The 18,734-nt window shown below is 37.4% G+C and overlaps 1 protein-coding gene across 25 annotated transcripts in view; it reads left to right on the forward strand.

Moving 5' to 3' along the window:
- The window catches only part of SYTL2 (synaptotagmin like 2), a 122,576-nt gene that overhangs the window by 101,212 nt on the left and 2,630 nt on the right, over window positions 1-18,734 (forward strand). For 14 of the 25 annotated variants that reach the window (XM_009187049.4, XM_021926374.2, XM_031653068.1 and 11 more), the window contains 7 exons: window positions 406-500; window positions 3,959-4,078; window positions 5,934-6,103; window positions 7,582-7,684; window positions 10,368-10,538; window positions 15,074-15,152; window positions 17,578-17,677. In XM_009187049.4, the coding sequence (XP_009185313.2) occupies window positions 406-500; window positions 3,959-4,078; window positions 5,934-6,103; window positions 7,582-7,684; window positions 10,368-10,538; window positions 15,074-15,152; window positions 17,578-17,677 (838 nt within the window). Of the gene's footprint in view, window positions 1-405; window positions 881-3,958; window positions 4,079-5,933; window positions 6,104-7,581; window positions 7,685-10,367; window positions 10,539-15,073; window positions 15,153-17,577; window positions 17,678-18,734 lie in introns of those variants that run through there. The other 11 variants (XM_021926391.2, XM_031653069.1, XM_021926379.2 and 8 more) reach the window with 4 other exon arrangements.

Raw genomic sequence — 18,734 nt, forward strand, 5'->3', positions numbered from 1 at the left:
AATAGTTTTTCAGCCTGCAGTGTGTTAGTAATATCTCTCAAGGAGATGAACCAATCAAATACAGACCTTGTGGTATGAAGCTCTGATGTGAAAAAATAAGTTAAACCAATTCACACTGACAGTATATTTTAATTCAAGTTCAGCTCCAGTTCAATAAAAACTAGTGTTTTAAAAATTAACTTTGTTTTGTATTTGGTTCAACTCCTTGCTAGTTTTCTCTATGTATAATTTATAAAAACTGCATGTTGCTTATCTCATGATCCTGTGCATGCGAACTACTGTGCCTTTAACTTTTTTACAAAAACATGTTTGTTCATAGCTTAAATAAAAGTATGTTTTCAATTAATGTGTAATGTTTTCCGACAATTGTAAGAATAATTTTGAAATGGAAATGCTGCTGTTTAGTTTCCACAGTGCCTACACCACCTGATAATCCATTTTCTCACCCTGACAAACTCAAAAGGATGAGCAAGTCTGTTCCAGCATTTCTCCAAGATGAGGCAAGTTTGTCTTTTGTACCGTCAGAAAAATTGAGACAGAGGGTTGGAATTGCTATGCCAACGTTGATGTGTTTGTATTCCACTGTGGCAGAGACCAAAGAGGTCAGAAGGACTGACCCTTGCCTTTCAAGTCAATAGAAGTAGGGTTGTTGATCCTGGAACAGGGAAAGGCGCATCTCATTTGACTCAAACAGTAACTCCTTTTGGTTAGTGAAGTCAAATTGCATAGATTTGGGAATGTGATTTTGTTTCAAAGCAAGTACAAAATAAGAAATCCAGGAAGGGCCTGTAATCCCAGCACTTTGGGAGGCCGAGACGGGCGGATCACGAGGTCAGGAGATCGAGACCATCCTGGCTAACACGGTGAAACCCCGTCTCTACTAAAAAATACAAAAAAATAGCCAGGTGAGGTGGTGGGCGCCTGTAGTCCCAGCTACTTGGGAGGCTGAGGTAGGAGAATGGCGCAAACCCGGGAGGCGGAGCTTGCAGTGAGCTGAGATCCGGCCACAGCACTCCAGCCTGGGCGACAGCGCGAGACTCCATCTCAAAAAAAAAAAAAAAAAAAAAGAAATCCAGGAAGGTATATGAACTGATTATCCCTCTGTAGTTTGGAGTAGACTTGATTTGTGAAAACTTAATTTAGGCAGTATGACTGGCTTGAAAGTGTTTGTTAATAAAGTAACAATGACACAGCAAGCTTTAAGGAGTATTTATTGGGTGCCAGGCACTTTACATGTATCATTTAATCCTTCAACAACCCTAAGAGGTAGGCACCATCATTATCCCCACACATTACAGGTGAGGAAACTGAGACTAAGGGAGATTAACCTCACTCAGCTAGAAGGGGGTTCAACCAGGCCTGGAGCACAGATCTAACTTGCGTGCTGTTAACGACTATACTATATACTATATGGTCTTAAGAAAGTGCATGACTATAATTTACTATTCATTGAGTACCTAGTATGTGCCAGGTACCTATTCATCTAACTCTTACTAACTATATGTGGTAAGGATTATTTTCTTCATTTTACAAACGAAGAAAGGGCCCCAGAGAGGTTAAACAACTTACCCCAAATCCAATTGCTACTGAGGAGTAGATCTAGGACTTTAACTCAGGTCCTTTGACTTAATTAAGATTCCATGTTCTTGCAGTCAGGTAGTTAGGAGCCTGAGCTTTGGAGCCAGATATCCCCAGTCCTAGTTATGATACTAATTTTCTGTGTGATCATGGACACATTCAGTACCTTCCCTGAGTCTGGTTTTCTTGTACCTACCACATGAGGTTGTGGGGTATCAGTAGGATAATGCAGGGAAAACACACAGCACAGTGCCTGGCATATAACGAGTACCTGGCAAATGTTAGCTGCTACTGTTCGTAGTTTTGGTCTGATTTCTAACGGTGAAATAAAAGGCTTCCTTATCAAGCATTCTCTTAGTAGATGGAATGTTGAGGAAAGCTCTGGGCAACACATAAATTATATTCTGTCACTGGCCTGGGCATCCTTTTGTCCATTCTTGGGCCTTTGATGAACTGTATCTGCCAATATTCAGCTCTTGCCTGTGGTTAAGAGCACATGTTACAGTTTCCTTTGGAAAGAATCACTCATTCTTTGAAAGTAATTCATTAGCTAGAAGCCAGCAGTAGGCATGCCATGCAGTTCAACCATATAATAATATGAGGCCGGACATGGTGGCTCATGCCTGTAATCCTGGCACTTTGGGAGACTGAGACGGGCAGATCACTTGAGGCCCAGGAGTTTGAGACCAGCCTGGCCAACATAGCAAAACCCTGTCTATACTAAAAATACAAAATATTAGCTGAGTGTCACAGCTCATGTCTATAATCCCAGCTACTCGAGAGAGTAAGGCAGGGGAATTGCTTGAACCCGGGAGGCAGAGGTTGTAGTGAGCCGAGATCGTGCCACTGCACTCCAGCCTAGGTGATAGAGTGAGACTCTAGTTAAAAAAAAAAAAAAGTGTGTGTGTGTGTATGTGTGTGTGTATGTGTGTGTATGAGGCAAATTATATAAGTTCCTGGTTAATTTTTGTTCTTCCTTCAATTTTAACCTGTTGTCTCATAGCTCCACACAGAAGAGAGTTCAAATCATTTAGGTTTGTGTATCAGAGATGCCAGAATTAAGCTGTGTCATTTTACGTGGGGTATGAGTTGAATTGGGTATTAAGGAAAGTGGAAATGCAATCAGGCCTTGCTCATCTGTTCCCTTTGAGACTTATCATCAGTCACATTTTTTGAGTGCCAGTTACGTGTAAAACACCATTCCAGATCAACAAGGCAGAGTTCTGTTCTTCCAATAATTCACTAATGATCTGATATACTAGGTAGAATGTAGTAGGCGCTAAAATAGAGGGAAATGACTCTCAGCATGTGGGGAGAGAGTGTGACAACAGAGACATTTAAAAGATATGAATTGTTTTAATCCTTGAGAAAGGATTCTTATCCATGTAAAGCATTAATTTTGGTTTTCTTTAACTCCTTTATTAATCTGCGTTAGAATTGGCATCCATTATATTGATGCATAATTGCATGGTCCTGGAATATGCTGGCATGAACTAACCACTCCATAAAGGTGTCCCTTAACCCCTGGTGCCACTGAACTGTTCCATAAGCTCTCTAACCCTAAAAGGAGCTCACTCTGAATCATAAATTTTTAAAGCTACTATTTAATAAACTTTAGATTCAAATATAACAAAATTTGTTACTGTAACTTTTCTTTCTTTTCCCAGGTAAATACTTCCTGGGACATATTTAAAATAAGTACCTGTATCTTCCTTTTTTTAAATGTGTTAAAATCTAATGTGGTTAGAATGTATAATTTAATATACTTCCCTCTAGCAACAAAAAGATAAGCACAATAACACATAGGAATATGTAAGGGGAAGTTTAAAATTTTTAAAAATTAAAAAATATATATATGGCCTTGAGTTGAAACAGATCAGACTAGCATTTCTTTTTTCCTAGTTTAATAGTGTCTCAAGTAAAAGATTTGATTTTTAGAGAAGTTACGGGCTATGCTAATAACAAGAGGAATTAAATATGATGTTTTGTTTTTAACAGTAAATCTTTTTATTATCTGGGTAAAGTTAATTTCTCATATATACCAATAGAGTTCCCCAGGCAAATAAATATATAATATTAAAAGAGTGGCAAGAAAGCACGCAATAGTGCTGTCTTCTGTAGCACTTTGGGAGAGACTACTTTGTAGGTAAAAAAAATCACTTTGTTGTTTTGGTAGCTAAGCACTGCCTTCCTCCTTAGGTGAGGTCAGGCAGAGCACCCACTCCATCCTGAATCCCATACCCTGGCAATTAGCACTAGCATCCTTTGACCTTGCAGAAATGTCAGTGGGATACCAAAATACCATCTTTGCCTAAACAGAGATTCTGATCTTGACTCATTCTGAATTTAAATATTGTGCATATTATATGCTGTTTTGTAGAGTGATGACAGAGAAACAGATACAGCATCAGAAAGCAGTTACCAGCTCAGCAGACACAAGAAGAGCCCGAGCTCTTTAACCAATCTTAGCAGCTCCTCTGGCATGACGTCCTTGTCTTCTGTATGTAAACAAAGGCTCCATGTTAATATCTCTCCGCATCTCTGAACTTTGCTCTGACATGCTCATGCTCATTGTAAAACAGCCTACTCCTGTATTTCTCAGGGCACAAGCAGTTTCTCTAATCCATACTTAGCTTCTGGCTAGCTACATCTATTTTTTTTTTTTTTTGACTAAAGTGGTTCATATTCATCATAAATAAATGTTTGGGGTTTTTTTTGTTGTTGTTGATATAAGTACTTCACAAATAAACTTAAATTGCCAAGAAGATGAACCACTAAATTTTTCTGTGCAACAAATGGGGTAACTATGGTAAAACCTGCTTGTATCAGATATGCTTCATAGAATTGTACCTCTCTTTTAGTAATCCTGATGAATCAATATGCCAGTTGACATGAAAGAATATGAGAGGTAATTCTTTGCCTTTTAGAAGGCATCTGAGCAGCATTTTAAAAGGAAAGATCCTTAAGTGTAGTTACTCAGATTTGATTTAAGGGAATCTAATTTGACTTTACATAGAACTTCTTGCATAAGGTGAAGTTGTGTGTGCATGTAGTATGTATGTAAAAATATATGTAAATATATCCACATACACTTATCTGAGTATCAGATATGCATACACATACATATATTTTACCAAGTATGCTAAACAAATGATAAATTTAAGTTGTACTTAAATTCTTGCTAGCCTTGTGTTACTGAAACCTTTTTTAAAAACCTATTTAAATTGAGTTTCTGCTGATAAAAATCTAACATCTGCCTTTGGGAAGGTTTTAAACTTCTTTCATCAATCATCCATTTTCTACCCTTTCTGACCTCTAAAAGCGCATGGCTCAGTAAGCATTTTCCTAGATTCAGTGGATGGTTAACATGGTAAAATTCCTTGTTAGTGCCTTGGAAATTTGATACAGCAGTGTGTCACTGTGATTAGAGTGTCTGGGTTTTCTCACATCTTCTTTCTTTCGGATTTTAAATATTAAGCATGCCTGAAAATGGATGCCTTTGAATGCCACCTAGCATAAAATCACCCTGCTTTGAAATGAGCCAGCATCTAAATAACATTGCATTTCACTTTTCATCTATGTCTTACGGGGAAAATTTTTTAAAAACATTAGTCGGCTGGGCGCTGTGGCTCACGCCTGTAATTCCAACACTTTGGGAGGCCAAGGTGGGCAGATTACTTGAGCTCAGGAGTTCGAGACCAGCCTGGCTAACCTGGTGAAACCCCATCTCTACTAAAAATATATAGAATTTAGTAATACCTTTCAAAAAGGTCATTTTGAAGGATACCTTTTTTTTTTTTTCCACAACTGCCCTCATAAATTTACAACCTAAAATTGATTTATTCAGTCATCTAGAAAATTGGAGATACGGCTGAGTGCAGTGGCTCACGTCTGTAATCCCAGCACTTTGGGAGGCCGAGGCGGGCGAATTACCTGAGGTCAGGAGTTTGAGACCAGCCTGGCCAACATGGTGAAACCCTGTCTCTACTATAAAAAATACAAAAATTAGCCGGGCATGGTGGCACACGCCTGTAATCCCAGCTGCTTGGTAGGCTGAGTCAGGAGAATTGCCTGAACCTGGGAGGCAGAGGTTGCAGTGAGCCGAGATGAAGCCACTGCACTCCAGCCGGGGCAACAGAGCAAGACTCTTATCTCAAAAACAAAATGAAACAAAAAACTCTAGTCATGTATATCATGTCAGGTTGTCTTTATAGATATGTCTTTATGCTATATTGAATTAACTGCTTTTATAAGCAAGCTAAAGAAATAATGCCAGTAAGGATTATATCCATGATCCTTGTGTTAGGTTTAAGAACAAGATAGAGACAAACACTATGCATTTCTGATGCTTTCAGGTGAGTGGCAGTGTGATGAGTGTTTATAGTGGAGACTTTGGAAATCTGGAAGTTAAAGGAAATATTCAGTTTGCAATTGAATATGTGGAGTCACTGAAGGAGCTGCATGTTTTTGTGGCCCAGTGTAAGGACTTAGCAGCAGCGGATGTAAAAAAACAGCGTTCAGACCCGTAAGTACATTTTAGAGTCACCTACCTTCTCTTAGTTCTCAAACTGTCAATCTTTATAGGAATTGGAAGGAAATAATCAAAGAGGAGGGAGGGTATGTATTAAAAGGAATGTTTGAAAAGTTGGCGGAAAATGCTGTTTTATTCTATAAAACATATGTCAAGCATTAAATTATAAAAATCACAGAGAAGCACAAAATGTTTCAACTTGGAAAGGACCTTTGGGGTCATCTTGTTCAGTTCCTTCATTTTACAGATAAGAACGCAAGCACCAGAGAAGACAAGTAACCCATATATGTGAATTCAGATAGAAGCAAAATGAGGAATGAGGACCTGAACCCGTCTCTTTCCGTCACACTCTCAAACGTTTTACAAAATTAGGGACACATGGGACACACTTCATAATGCTCAGTGGTATAAAAATAGTTAAGACTCTAGAATGAGAGAATTTTCATATTTAAATTATATCTTACAGAACTTTAGGGGAAATTGCTAAAATTATTTTTTTAAATCACAGGTTTGATTGCACTTCATTTTTTTTTTTTTTTTTTTTTTTTGCAAACGCTGAATGGTATTCCCCACTTATCCCTATGCAGAAGTCTGATTCTTACTTTGCTGAGACAAGCCCAATTCTTTTTTCTTATTCTTATTATAAAAATAACTAAGCTCAACAACCTTTATTTTTTTAATATTGAAGATAACTTGACTAGGTATTTACTAAGATGAATTTATTTCAAAAGACAGTAATAAAAACTTAAAAATACAGCACCAAAGTGTTTTCTCAGAGGGAACCAAACTAACAGATGTAAGCTCTATGTTGGAAGTGTGTTTTCTTCTTCTTTTTTTTTTTTTTTGAGACGGAGTTTCACTCTTGGTGCCCAGGCTGGCATGATCTCAGCTCACCACAACCTCCGCCTCCCGGGTTCAAGCGATTCTCCTGTCTCAGCCTCCTGAGTACCTGGGACTACAGGCATGCGCCACCACACCCACCTAATTTTGTAGCTGTGTGTGTGTGTGTGTGTGGTGTTTTTTTTTGTGTTTCGATTTTTTTTTGAGACCAGCGTGGCTCATGGGGTTTCTCCATGTTGGTCAGGCTGGTCTTGAACTCCCGACCTCAGGTGATCCGCTCACCTCAGCCTCCCAAAGTGCTGGGATTACAGGTGTGAGCCACTGTGCCCGGCCTAGAAGTGTGTTTTCTGCTCCTTTCCACCCCTGCATATTAGTTAAGGCCAGAGGAAAAAAGGAATTCTGGAAATGCCTGTTAAAAATCTTCGGAACAATATTAAATGATCAATTCCATTAAAACCCTTTACACATTTAAGTATAAAGGTATTGGTGGGAAAATTTGTTATTCATTGCTTTTCTTAGTGTCATGAAATAATTATTTCTGTGGTCAGTTTTCAATGTAGTTAAAAAACTAGATGTGGAAACATCACTTTTATTTTCTTTGACTTTCTTGTCTGTTCAATTCTCCTTTTTAGATATGTAAAGGCCTATTTGTTACCAGACAAAGGCAAAATGGGCAAGAAGAAAACACTCGTAGTGAAGAAAACCTTGAATCCTGTGTATAACGAAATACTGCGGGTATCTATGAACTCACTCTATAGGAAAATCCCAGATGGTGACCTGTTTACCATATCTTCTTGGGTAGTAGCTCTACAGGATAAAGTCAGTCACCAAGAGAGGAGAAGGAAAGGAATACAAATGTTCTGAGACTGTTTTGTTTGAGACAAAACACCATGAATGTTGTATACATTATTTCATTCACTGCCCACTCATACACTGGCCGGCTGGTATTGGTGTCTGCATTTCACAGATGAGGCAAATGAAATTTGGAGAAATGAAGTAACTTATTTAAAATCACACAGCTTGGCTGGGCATGTTGGTTCATGCCTGTAATCCCAGCAACTTTGGGGTCAGGTCAGGAGTTCAAGATCAGTCTGACCAAAATGGTGAAACCCTGTCTCTACTGAAAATACAAAAATGAGCCGGCATGGTGGCAGGCACCTATAATCCCAGCTACTCGGGAAGCTGAGGTAGAATGGCTTGAACCAGGGAGGCGGAGGTTGCAGTGAGCTGAGATCATGCCACTGCACTCCAGCATGGGTGACTAGAGTGAAAACTAGAGTGAAACTGTCTCAAAAAAAGCAAAACAACAAAACAAAACAAAAAAACACCACAGCTGATAAAGTTGAGCATTGCAACCAGAATGATCTTCTAAAAGCACAATTCTGATTATGCTATTTTTCTGCTTTCTATAACCCTTAGTGTCAAAGCAATCTTTCTTAACATGCACACCAGTCTGTTCACAACCTGAACTCCAGCCTCAACTTTCCTCTCTCATAGTCTTTGTTCCAGTCACCCTGAATTCTTTTTTTTTTTTTTTTTTTTTTTTTTTTGAGACGGAGTCTCGCTCTGTCGCCCAGGCTGGAGTGCAGTGGCCGGATCTCAGCTCACTGCAAGCTCCGCCTCCCGGGTTCACGCCATTCTCCTGCCTCAGCCTCCGGAGTAGCTGGGACTACAGGCGCCCGCCACCTCGCCCGGCTAGTTTTTTGTATTTTTTAGTAGAGACGGGGTTTCACCGGGTTAGCCAGGATGGTCTCGATCTCCTGACCTTGTGATCCGCCCGTCTCGGCCTCCCAAAGTGCTGGGATTACAGGCTTGAGCCACCGCGCCCGGCCCTGAATTCTTTTCTATTATTTTAAGGAAGTACATTTTCTCACAATTCTGTGAATTTCTGTTCTTTCAGGCTGGAATATTCTTCCACACATTATTTCCCTAACTACCTCCTCCACTGTCTTAAATACCTCTTTATGAGGAGCTGTACTTAACCCCTAAGTTCTCCTGCTGTCTGCTGCCTGGATAATCTTGCTTTATAGCAGGATATGTTAACAGCAGTTTAACTAGTGGTTTAATTGTCTTCCTTGCCACTAAATTTTAAGTTCCATGAGGGTAGGGACCAACTCAGTGTTTTTTTGTAAACTGTATGTCTTTGGGCACCTCATATCTGCCAAGTGGGGATAATGCTAGTTTTCAGATTTGCAAAAGGAAGATAATAATGGTACTTACCTACCTACCTTAGCAGTTAAGAACAGTAAATTAGTTAATTTGTGTGAAAGATCAGCACACATTAAGCATTTAATACATCTTGATCCTTAATCTGGGATAGGTATTCAAAAAATGTTTACTGGAAAGATAAATGGACAGATGAATAGAAAGTATACTTGGCTCATATTCTTTTTCTTCCCCAAAACTACATCATGCTGCCTTAGTCATGACTAACAGATCATTTAAAGCTAAAAATAGGTGTTATTCATTCCTTCTTTCTGAAAACTCTGTCCAAGTATTTGATCATCCTCTGGAAAAATAAGCAGTTAAATCAACACTCAGTCATCCATGGTCTGAATTAACCACCTGTGGAATTTTTGTAGCAAGTTTTTAATTACAGTTTGACTATGATATGCCCTAGTACCCTAGCTATTTCTGGGTCAACTACCTCAACCCTATACTCAGGAAAAGCCAGATAATTTAAATGTTAAGCTCAGAGAAAGACAGACCTGCTACAACCACAATGGACATTCAAGTAGTACATCATGAAGCCAAATGGAAATTATTTTTAGATTAGAAGTACTATTGTCCTTTCCATGATTATATATAATTAAAGATTGACTACATTTTAGATGAAAAACTGTTAGGATGCCAGATCTTTTCTACTTGGCCATATGAAGCCGGAAAAGACAAGTTTATTTATTTTTTTTAAATACTTCGTCTGTGTGGGACGTTGATAGTGGGGGAGGTGTGTGTATGTGGCGGCATACATGGCATACTGTTCTCAGTTTTGCTGTAAACCAAAAACTGCTCTAAAAAGACTATTTAAAAAATACTTTGTTCTTCAGTAGCAAACAGAGAATTGTGTTAAACTTGATTTGTGTTTTAGACTGAATTTTGTATTACATCTAGTCTAAAAATATTCAGCAAAAATTGAAAAATTGGCTTTTATTGTTAGAGAACTATTACCAACTATGATATTTGAGTCTTGGCTTGCTTTCCGAGAGTGGGGAAGCAAATCAGCTTTTATGAAAGATGGATTTTTACCTCTTTGAAACAAGACACTTAGAATAAGATGACTTTGCAATATTTTTGGGACTTGAAACCTAACAGATAAGAAAATTTGATACATACAGATGAATTTTCTCTTCATCTGTATGTCATAACCTTGGCATCAAGTAATGTTATTCATCATTTAATTTTCTTCTTTGAACTTCAGTATAAAATTGAAAAACAAATCTTAAAGACACAGAAGCTGAACCTGTCCGTTTGGCATCGGGATACATTTAAGCGCAATAGTTTCCTAGGGGAGGTGGAACTTGATTTGGAAACATGGGACTGGGATAACAAACAGAATAAACAATTGAGATGGTACCCTCTGAAGCGGAAGGTGAGTCTGGAGTTTTTTGTTTGTTTATTTGGTTGGTTGATGTGGAGCCTGGTGTATAGGAAAAAGCTTAACTGCATTTAATTCAGAGCACAGATCTGTAGTTTGGGATAATTTTAAACTAGAGAAAAAAAAAGAAAGGTAAAAAGGTTATTGGGAGAATGTTTAAATCATTTAACACAAATGTTTCAGAGACTACAGGAAGGTCTTTTAAATAATTCAATCCTTTGAAATTTGATACTGACTTTTAGCCTAATATCTGGCTGAATTTTGATAAATGTTCCATGTGTCACTTGAAACCAAAGTGTATTTGATGGTTAAAGGATGTAATGTTCTATATCAATTAAGTCAAAACTGGTTCCTGAAATCTTTTATATCCTCATGGATTTTATGTCTGTGTGTACTGTGAATTACTCATGGAGTTACAATTGTGCATTTGTCTTTTTCTCCTTTTAGATTTTTTATTTTTGATTCACTGTATTTGAGATTGTCTTATTATATATACATACAACTAGAATTGTTATATTTTCTTGATAAATGAACCATTTTATCATCTTGAAATTCCCTTTTTATCTCTAGTAATACTTATTGCCTTAAAATCTAATTTGCCTATATTTGTATAGTTCTATTAGCTTCCTTTTGATGAGCAGTTTGTTTCTGTCTTTTGATTTTCAGCCTTTTAAAATTCTTGTAGTTCAGATATATTTTTATAAGCAATAGTTTTGATGTTTTTCCAGTCTTAAAATATTTGTCTCTTAATTGGATTATCCAGTCCATTTGCACTTAATGTAATTATTGACATATTTGGGTCCAAACCTAGTATCTTACTATTTGTCCTATTTTCTTATTTTCATAATTGCCTCCTTTGGGATTATTATTCCATTCTTTTCTCTGTCTTAATATGTCAGTTATAGTTTATTTTCATTTTTCTTTATTAGTTCCTATAGAGATTACAATATGCATCCTTGAATTAAAACTGTAATATAAATGAGAACTTTTGCCACTTTCAGAACAATGAAAGGAACCAAGAACATTTTAACTCCATTTACCCATTCTCCCATCCTTTGTGCTATTTTTGGTCATGTTTTAATTGTATATATTTTAAAGTCCCATAAGACGTTACTATTATTGTTTTATACAGTCTATGAATTTAGATTTGACCACATATTTGGCTTTCCATTGCTCTTTCTCCTTTCCTGGATTTCTCCGTGGAGTTGTTTCTTCTCTTCAAGGCTCTCCTTTAGTTTTACTGTTAGTGAGTATCTCCTGGCAACAGATTCTTTCAGATTTTCTTGGTATCATAACATCTTTTTCAATCTTTGAGGGATATTTTTGCTCTGTTGCTAGATTGACAATTATTTCTTTCCGTGTTTTGAAGATGTCACTTCATAGTATTTGGTCATTTCTGTTGTGAAGTCAGCTATTAGTCTTATTTTTGCTCCTTTGAAAGTTATGTGTCCTTTTCCAGATTTTAGGATACTTTTCTTTGTCTTTGATTTTTAGCAGTTGTACTATAATGAACCTAGGTGTAGTTTAATTTATCCTGAGGTTTGGGGTTCACTGAGCTGCTTGAATCTATCTATGTTTTGGTATCTTTCATCACTTTGAAAATTTACCAGCAATTATTTCTTCAAATATTACTATTGCCCCACTATTTTCTCCTCTCCTTCTGGAAACTCCAATTACAAGTATATTATACCTTTTTATTCTGTCCAATATGTCTCTTATGCTGTATATTCTTTTTCCTTATATTTCAGTCCATTTTTTGATAACCTGTCTTACAATTCAACAATTTTATCTGCTGTCTATTCTGTTGTTAAAACCATCTACGATTTCAGCCAATCTATAATATAAAACTTATATTTTCAAAAGTATATTTTCTTTTAACTCTGTTTTGATTCCGTTTCTCTCCTAAAATTCTCTATCTTAACGTTGTCTTTATAAATATAGCATGCAAAGTTATTTAATGTATGTACTTGAAAATTTCAATATCTTAAAAATTTGTGAGTTCTGCTTATCTGTTTTTTAAAATCTTAGTTTGGACGCTTAGTTCTTTGTCTTGATATGCCTGTTCATTTTTTAATCATATGTGGGGTGTTGCATATGAGAACGTTCTAGGAATAATTTGGGAAGATTTACTTTTGCTTCTGACAAAGCAGGCATAGACCACCTTCATTTAATCTGGGAATGAACTGACTTTGAAGCACAAGCCCAGTTTTCAAGTGATCTGGTCTAGTTTTTGTTTGCTCATATTCCTAGGTTAAGGCCCTTCAGAGGTTACAACTGAAAGCCATGGGAAGTAGTTCTCAAAATCAGCATGCATCTGATTCACCTGAAGGACTTATTAAATTACAGATTCTGGGGCTGGATGTGGTGGCTCTCACCTGTAATCCCAGCACTTTGGGAATTTGAGGTGTGGATTGCTTGAGTCCAGGAGTTGGATGGAGACCAGCCTGGGCAACATGGCAAAACCCTGCCTTTGCAAAGAAATTAACTGGGATTGGTGTTATGCACCTGTAGTCCCAGCTACTCAAGAGGCTGAAATGGGAGGATCACTTGAACCTGGGAGGTGGTGGTTGCAGTGAACTGAGATCACACCATTGCACTCTAGCCTGGGCAACAGAGCAAGACCCTGTCTCAAAAAAAAAAAAACAAAAACAAAAAACAAAAAAAAACCACCCACCTGATTCTGAGCCCTATTCCTAAGATTTATGGGCCCAAGAATATATGTTTTTTAACAGGTTCCCCATCAGTGCTGCTGGCCTAGAAACCATACTTTGAAAACCATTGGTTTAGAGTGCTTTTCCAATGCCATTCCTTCTTGGCAGGCCATGGACTCCAAGTTTTGTCTCTCCAGCCTCATGAAACTGCTAAAAGTCCTGCTCACCTTTTCAGTCTCTTTCTGTTAGGCTTTTTATGTGCTCAGTTTGGCACTACTTAAATGCCTCAAAGTGAAAAGCCTAGAAGAATGTCACACTCTAAGATCTTGTTCATTTGAGTCCCGTCTGTATTAATACTTATTTAGCACTTTCAATTTGATATTTAAAATCCCACCTTTTAAATTGTTCTTAGTTTAGGGGTTGATGTGATCCAAGCTAGTCCATCATAGTAGGAAGTGATAAATATAAATAACTAATACAAACCATTACTTAGTGTCTACACAACAGTTGAACTGTTTTAGTTCCACTAAAGAAATGATTCTCAAATGTTATATCAAAATCACATGAAGCACTTATTTCTAGCCCTACCCAAGACCTGAACTCCTCAGAAGATACCAAAATCATCTCATTTTTAACTGGCTACCATTATGTTTCTGATACATACCCATGTTTTGAAAATAAAGCTCTAAAGAGCCCGAATTTGAAAGTAAAACTATCGTTCTTACAGGTTTAGCATCCCTAATCCAAAAATTTCAAATCCATAATGCTCCAAAATCTGAAACTTTTTGAGTGCCGATATGATGCCACAAGTGGAAAATTCCACACCTGACCTCATGTGATAGGTTGCATAAAGTTATTAAAAATATTATATAAAATTACCTTCAAGCTATGTGTGGGAGATGTATATGAAACATAAATGAATTTTGTGTTTAGACTTGAGTCCCATCCCTAAGATATCTCATTATGTATATGCAAATATTACAGAATTCAAAAATCAAATCCGAAATCTGAAACATTTTTGGTCCCAAGCATTTCAGATAGGGAATACTCAAGGTATACTTGAAAATAACAGATAGAAATTTTAAAAATTATTGTTCACTTTGGGAGGCCGAGACAGGCGGATCACGAGGTCAGGAGATCGAGACCATCCTGGCTAACACGATGAAACCCCGTCTCTACTAAAAAATACAAAAAAAATAGCCAGGCGAGGTGGCAGGCACCTGTAGTCCCAGCTACTCGGGAGGCTGAGGCAGGAGAATGTAAACCCGGGAGGCGGAGCTTGCAGTGAGCCGAGATGCGGCCACTGCACTCCAGCCTGGGAGACAGATCGAGACTCCATCTCAAAAAAAAAAAAAAAAAAAAAATTCTTTTTCAGTCTTTGTTATACTTACAGACTTCCTTGCATTTGGCCTAAAATAATCAGATTAGTGCAGCTTTGAAAATGTTAAGATATAGCCTTTTCCCCCTTACTTTCACACACTGTCTCATACTCCTTCAAATAAAGGGAATACCAATAAATTGTCATATATGCTGGCTGAATAGCTAACAAAATATTTGTGTTTTGATTAAGATTAAAGCATTCTAAGAAACCTCTCCCATCTCCAAGAAAGCCATTCTGGTTTCTTTACCATCTTTGAGACTAAAGGCCTTGAAATATTTTCTGGGTATCCTGCAAGATTTTTCAAGATATACAGCCTAGCTTTCCCAGGTATTAAGGCAACAGTCTAGTTCTGATGCAGAGATAAATTTTAATCCAGAGCACTCATGAGTGACACATGGTCCCAGAAATGGGATAGATATGGTTCTCTAATAGGACCTGTACCAACAAACAGAATGAAAAGTCTGTCTGACACCTGCTGACATTTCTTCACTTTTCAGACAGCACCAGTTGCCCTTGAAGCAGAAAACAGAGGTGAAATGAAACTAGCTCTCCAGTATGTCCCAGAGCCAGTCCCTGGTATGTAATGATTTTCTATTCAGATTTATTTCCTTTCCTTATTGTTCTCTTCTCCCAGTATTTATTATGCATTTTCAAAGGTGAGGCCCTAAACAAACTTATCAAGTTAGTAACATATAGACCAAATGAGTCTATTCACAGTTGTAAATAAGAAAGTTCTTTTTTTGTTATTGTGACAAAAACCATAAAATCTACCATCTTCACCATTTTTAAGTGTACAACTCAGTAGTTCTAAGTATATTCACACTGTTGGGAAACAGATCTCCAGAACCTTTTCATCTTGCAAATCTGAAACTCTGTCTCTGTTAACCAACAATTTCCTTTTCCCCTACTGCCAGCTTTGGTAATCATCATTCTACTTTCTGTTTCTTTGAGAAAATTCTCATTTTTTTTTTTTTTAGTTTAGTTTATAGTCCTTAGGTTTCACCTCACTCTCCAAAAAGGTTGTATCTGCACAATGTGAATGACCTGTGTTCAGAATTTGTGTATTCCTGTGTTCAGAATTTGGACCTATTGATAGTGCTATAAGAATAAAACTTGAGTGTTCTTTTTCACAGGTGGGAATTAGGAGGACTCCAGAGAACTTAAAGCTCATTGGCCCTCCACTCTCAGGGTCTCATTAAGAGATAAAGCTTTTCCCTCAAGATTATCAGTTGCCTCCTTGTCAGGTCTTCAGCCCCGTTAAGGAGCAAGAGACTAGCAGGAAATGAATGCCAGCCAGCTCCTTGATCCATTTCCCAAGGGAGTTCCCCAAGTTAGTCTCTTTAAGAATCTGTATGAACATTATGGCTGAAATCAGGGGTTGTAAACTCAAATGCTTTCAGTAACCAGGCAGTGAAGCTAGTGAGATGGAAGAAATAATTGATGGTGAGGATAGTGACTGAACTAAAGAAAAGCATTCTAATGTAGTTTATACCGCCCACACAAAAAGAAAGAATTAGAGGGCAAGCAAAGCATATTTTCAGGCCAGATTGCTGTCAGACTACCACCTTGTAACTTCTGGATTTTCCTAAAAGGTAGATTATTTTGCATATAATTTGTATTATATAATTTAAAGTCAACATTCATAGAAACCCCATTTTCCTTTTACCTTCTATCACTTGGTAGTAGAGGGCAGGGGTATTGTGTGTTGTGATGGGTGCCACCATGTCTGAATTTTTGCCCATGTAGTTTTTCTTCCTTGAAATGGCTTCCTCTTCTCCTCAACCTACCAAAATCTTAGACGAAGCCCCATCTCCTCCATAAAGCTTTTCCTAACTATATTAGATCTCACTGATCGTATCATCTTCTAGAACATTGCAGTAATAACTTGGAGTTTCACTGTATATTACATTTTTATCATTTTATTTGAATTACTCTCTCCAGCATAACTATAAACATTTCCCAAGGACATAGATTATTTCATGTATTCTCTGTATATCTAATGATGTTCCTAGCATAGCATAGAGATGAGCATATAATAGATGCTCACTAAATACTGTTTGGTTAACTGATTGAGCTAACCCAGTCAGAAAAAACTGGTGGCATTCCTCTGTTCATATGAACCCAGTCTAGACAACAATTTAAGACTAAGCCAAGTTCTTAGTAACTGTCTGCCCATAATATTAACTATTACATATATACATACAATATCCCTATAAAATGTGTAACCACTCTTGACCGGGTGTGGTGGCTCACCCCTGTAATCCCAACACTTTAGGAGGCTGAGGCAGGTGGATCCCTTGAGCTTAGGAGTTCAAGACAAGCCTGGGCAACATGACGAAACACTCTCTCTACAAAAATTTAAAAATTAGCCAAGTGTGGTGGCACATGCCTGTAGTCACAGCTACTCCGGGAGGGCTGAGGTAGGAGGATCACTTGAGCCCAGGAGGTTAAGGCTGCAGTGAGCCATGATTGCACCACTGAACTCCAAGCTGGGTGACAGAGTGAGACCATGTCTCAAAAAAAAAAAAAAAAAAAAAGTGTAACTACTCTTAAAAATGATTACCTTAGCCAATACCTGTTTTGGGTACTTTACACTCAAATATGTTTTAAATGGCTTCCATTAGCACCGATTGATACTGGTATTAATATTTGGAAGGTATATGCATTTCATTGAGATATTTTGAATATAACTGTAAATGAATGATTCACATTCCTGATGTCTGATTTTGTTGAACCAAGCAAAACCCCAAATGAATGATGTATGAATGATGTAATACTCTGTACTTACAGTCAATATGAATTATTTTTATAGAGCTGAGTTCAGTAAAACCAGATTATGAAAGACTTAGTTAAGACTATATAGATTTAATCAGTTCAGATGATATCATCAAGTACTAGCTAGTATCTCCGTGCCAGAACATTTTTAGGCTGACAGCTTTGGATGCAGTATTGCCAAAAAGAGAACTGGCAGTGAAAATTTTCTCTTCTTTTTCTATTATAGGTAAAAAGCTTCCTACAACTGGAGAAGTGCACATCTGGGTGAAGGAATGCCTTGATCTACCACTGCTAAGGGGAAGTCATCTAAATTCTTTTGTTAAATGGTAATAGTATTGATAACTCTGTATCAGTTCTATAGCCTGGCCTTTGCTGGTTGTTTCGGTTCTCTATATCTGTAATGCTGACTCATTATTCATAATTTAAATGAATTTACTTGGGATAATGGAAACATGAATTGGAGGAATCTATATCATGAATTCTTAAGGCTTCATTTAGCTTTAAAATCATAAAGTAAGAGGTCAAAGGAAACTAGAGACCTCATACTCAGTATGTAATGTCTTCTAGGGAAAACATCTGTTGGTGAGGGCAATAATCAGTTCAAAAGAGTTTATTAAATTTCTAATGGTAAGATGTCACACCCCTTGACTCCTTTATGGAGAGGGAGAATTCCTTCTCCCCTTTGTCTCACCCGTTTTGTGGCCTGTTTGCAAAGGGTCATTGTATGAGACTGTACATATATGGAAAATGATTTGTTAATCAGCCCTTACTAAGAGCTTGAGACAGTCTGGGTTTTTAAATGGCAAACTCTTCTCTGTTATACATATAAAGTGGCTGGTATCTAGTAAATAATAACTAAACAGATATTAATGCACTCTCCTAGTTTCTCTGACTAATTTTATTTATATGTAGTCTACCAGAAGACCAACTGTAGCTTTTTAAATGTATGTGACATATATCTGGTAGGGCGAGTTGTCTCACACCTATAATTCCAGCACTTTGGGAGGCCGAGGCGGATGGATCACTTGAGCCCAGGAGTTCGAGACCAGCCTAGTCAACACAGCAAAACCCCTTCTCTATTAAATAAATAAATATATATGTGACATATATCCAAGTAGCATAGATGATATTATTTATTATTTTCCCTACACGTACTCTTTATAGATGTCAGCAGGTGAGATTTTTTGGCTCAAGTCAGCCTCATTCTGAGACCAAGTCAGTCAGTCACATTCTGAGACCATTCACAGACCTTCTTGCCTTGTATTGCCACTTGTATTGTCTTATATTGCCACTTATAAGAGGCATGGTAGGTTAAAGTTCATTTAATTGTTGCCATAAATGAAATGTAAGTGATTGTAAAAAAAATTACATGATTTATTTCTG

Source organism: Papio anubis, chromosome 12 (assembly GCF_008728515.1).
Source record: "Papio anubis isolate 15944 chromosome 12, Panubis1.0, whole genome shotgun sequence".
NCBI lineage: Eukaryota > Metazoa > Chordata > Mammalia > Primates > Cercopithecidae > Papio > Papio anubis.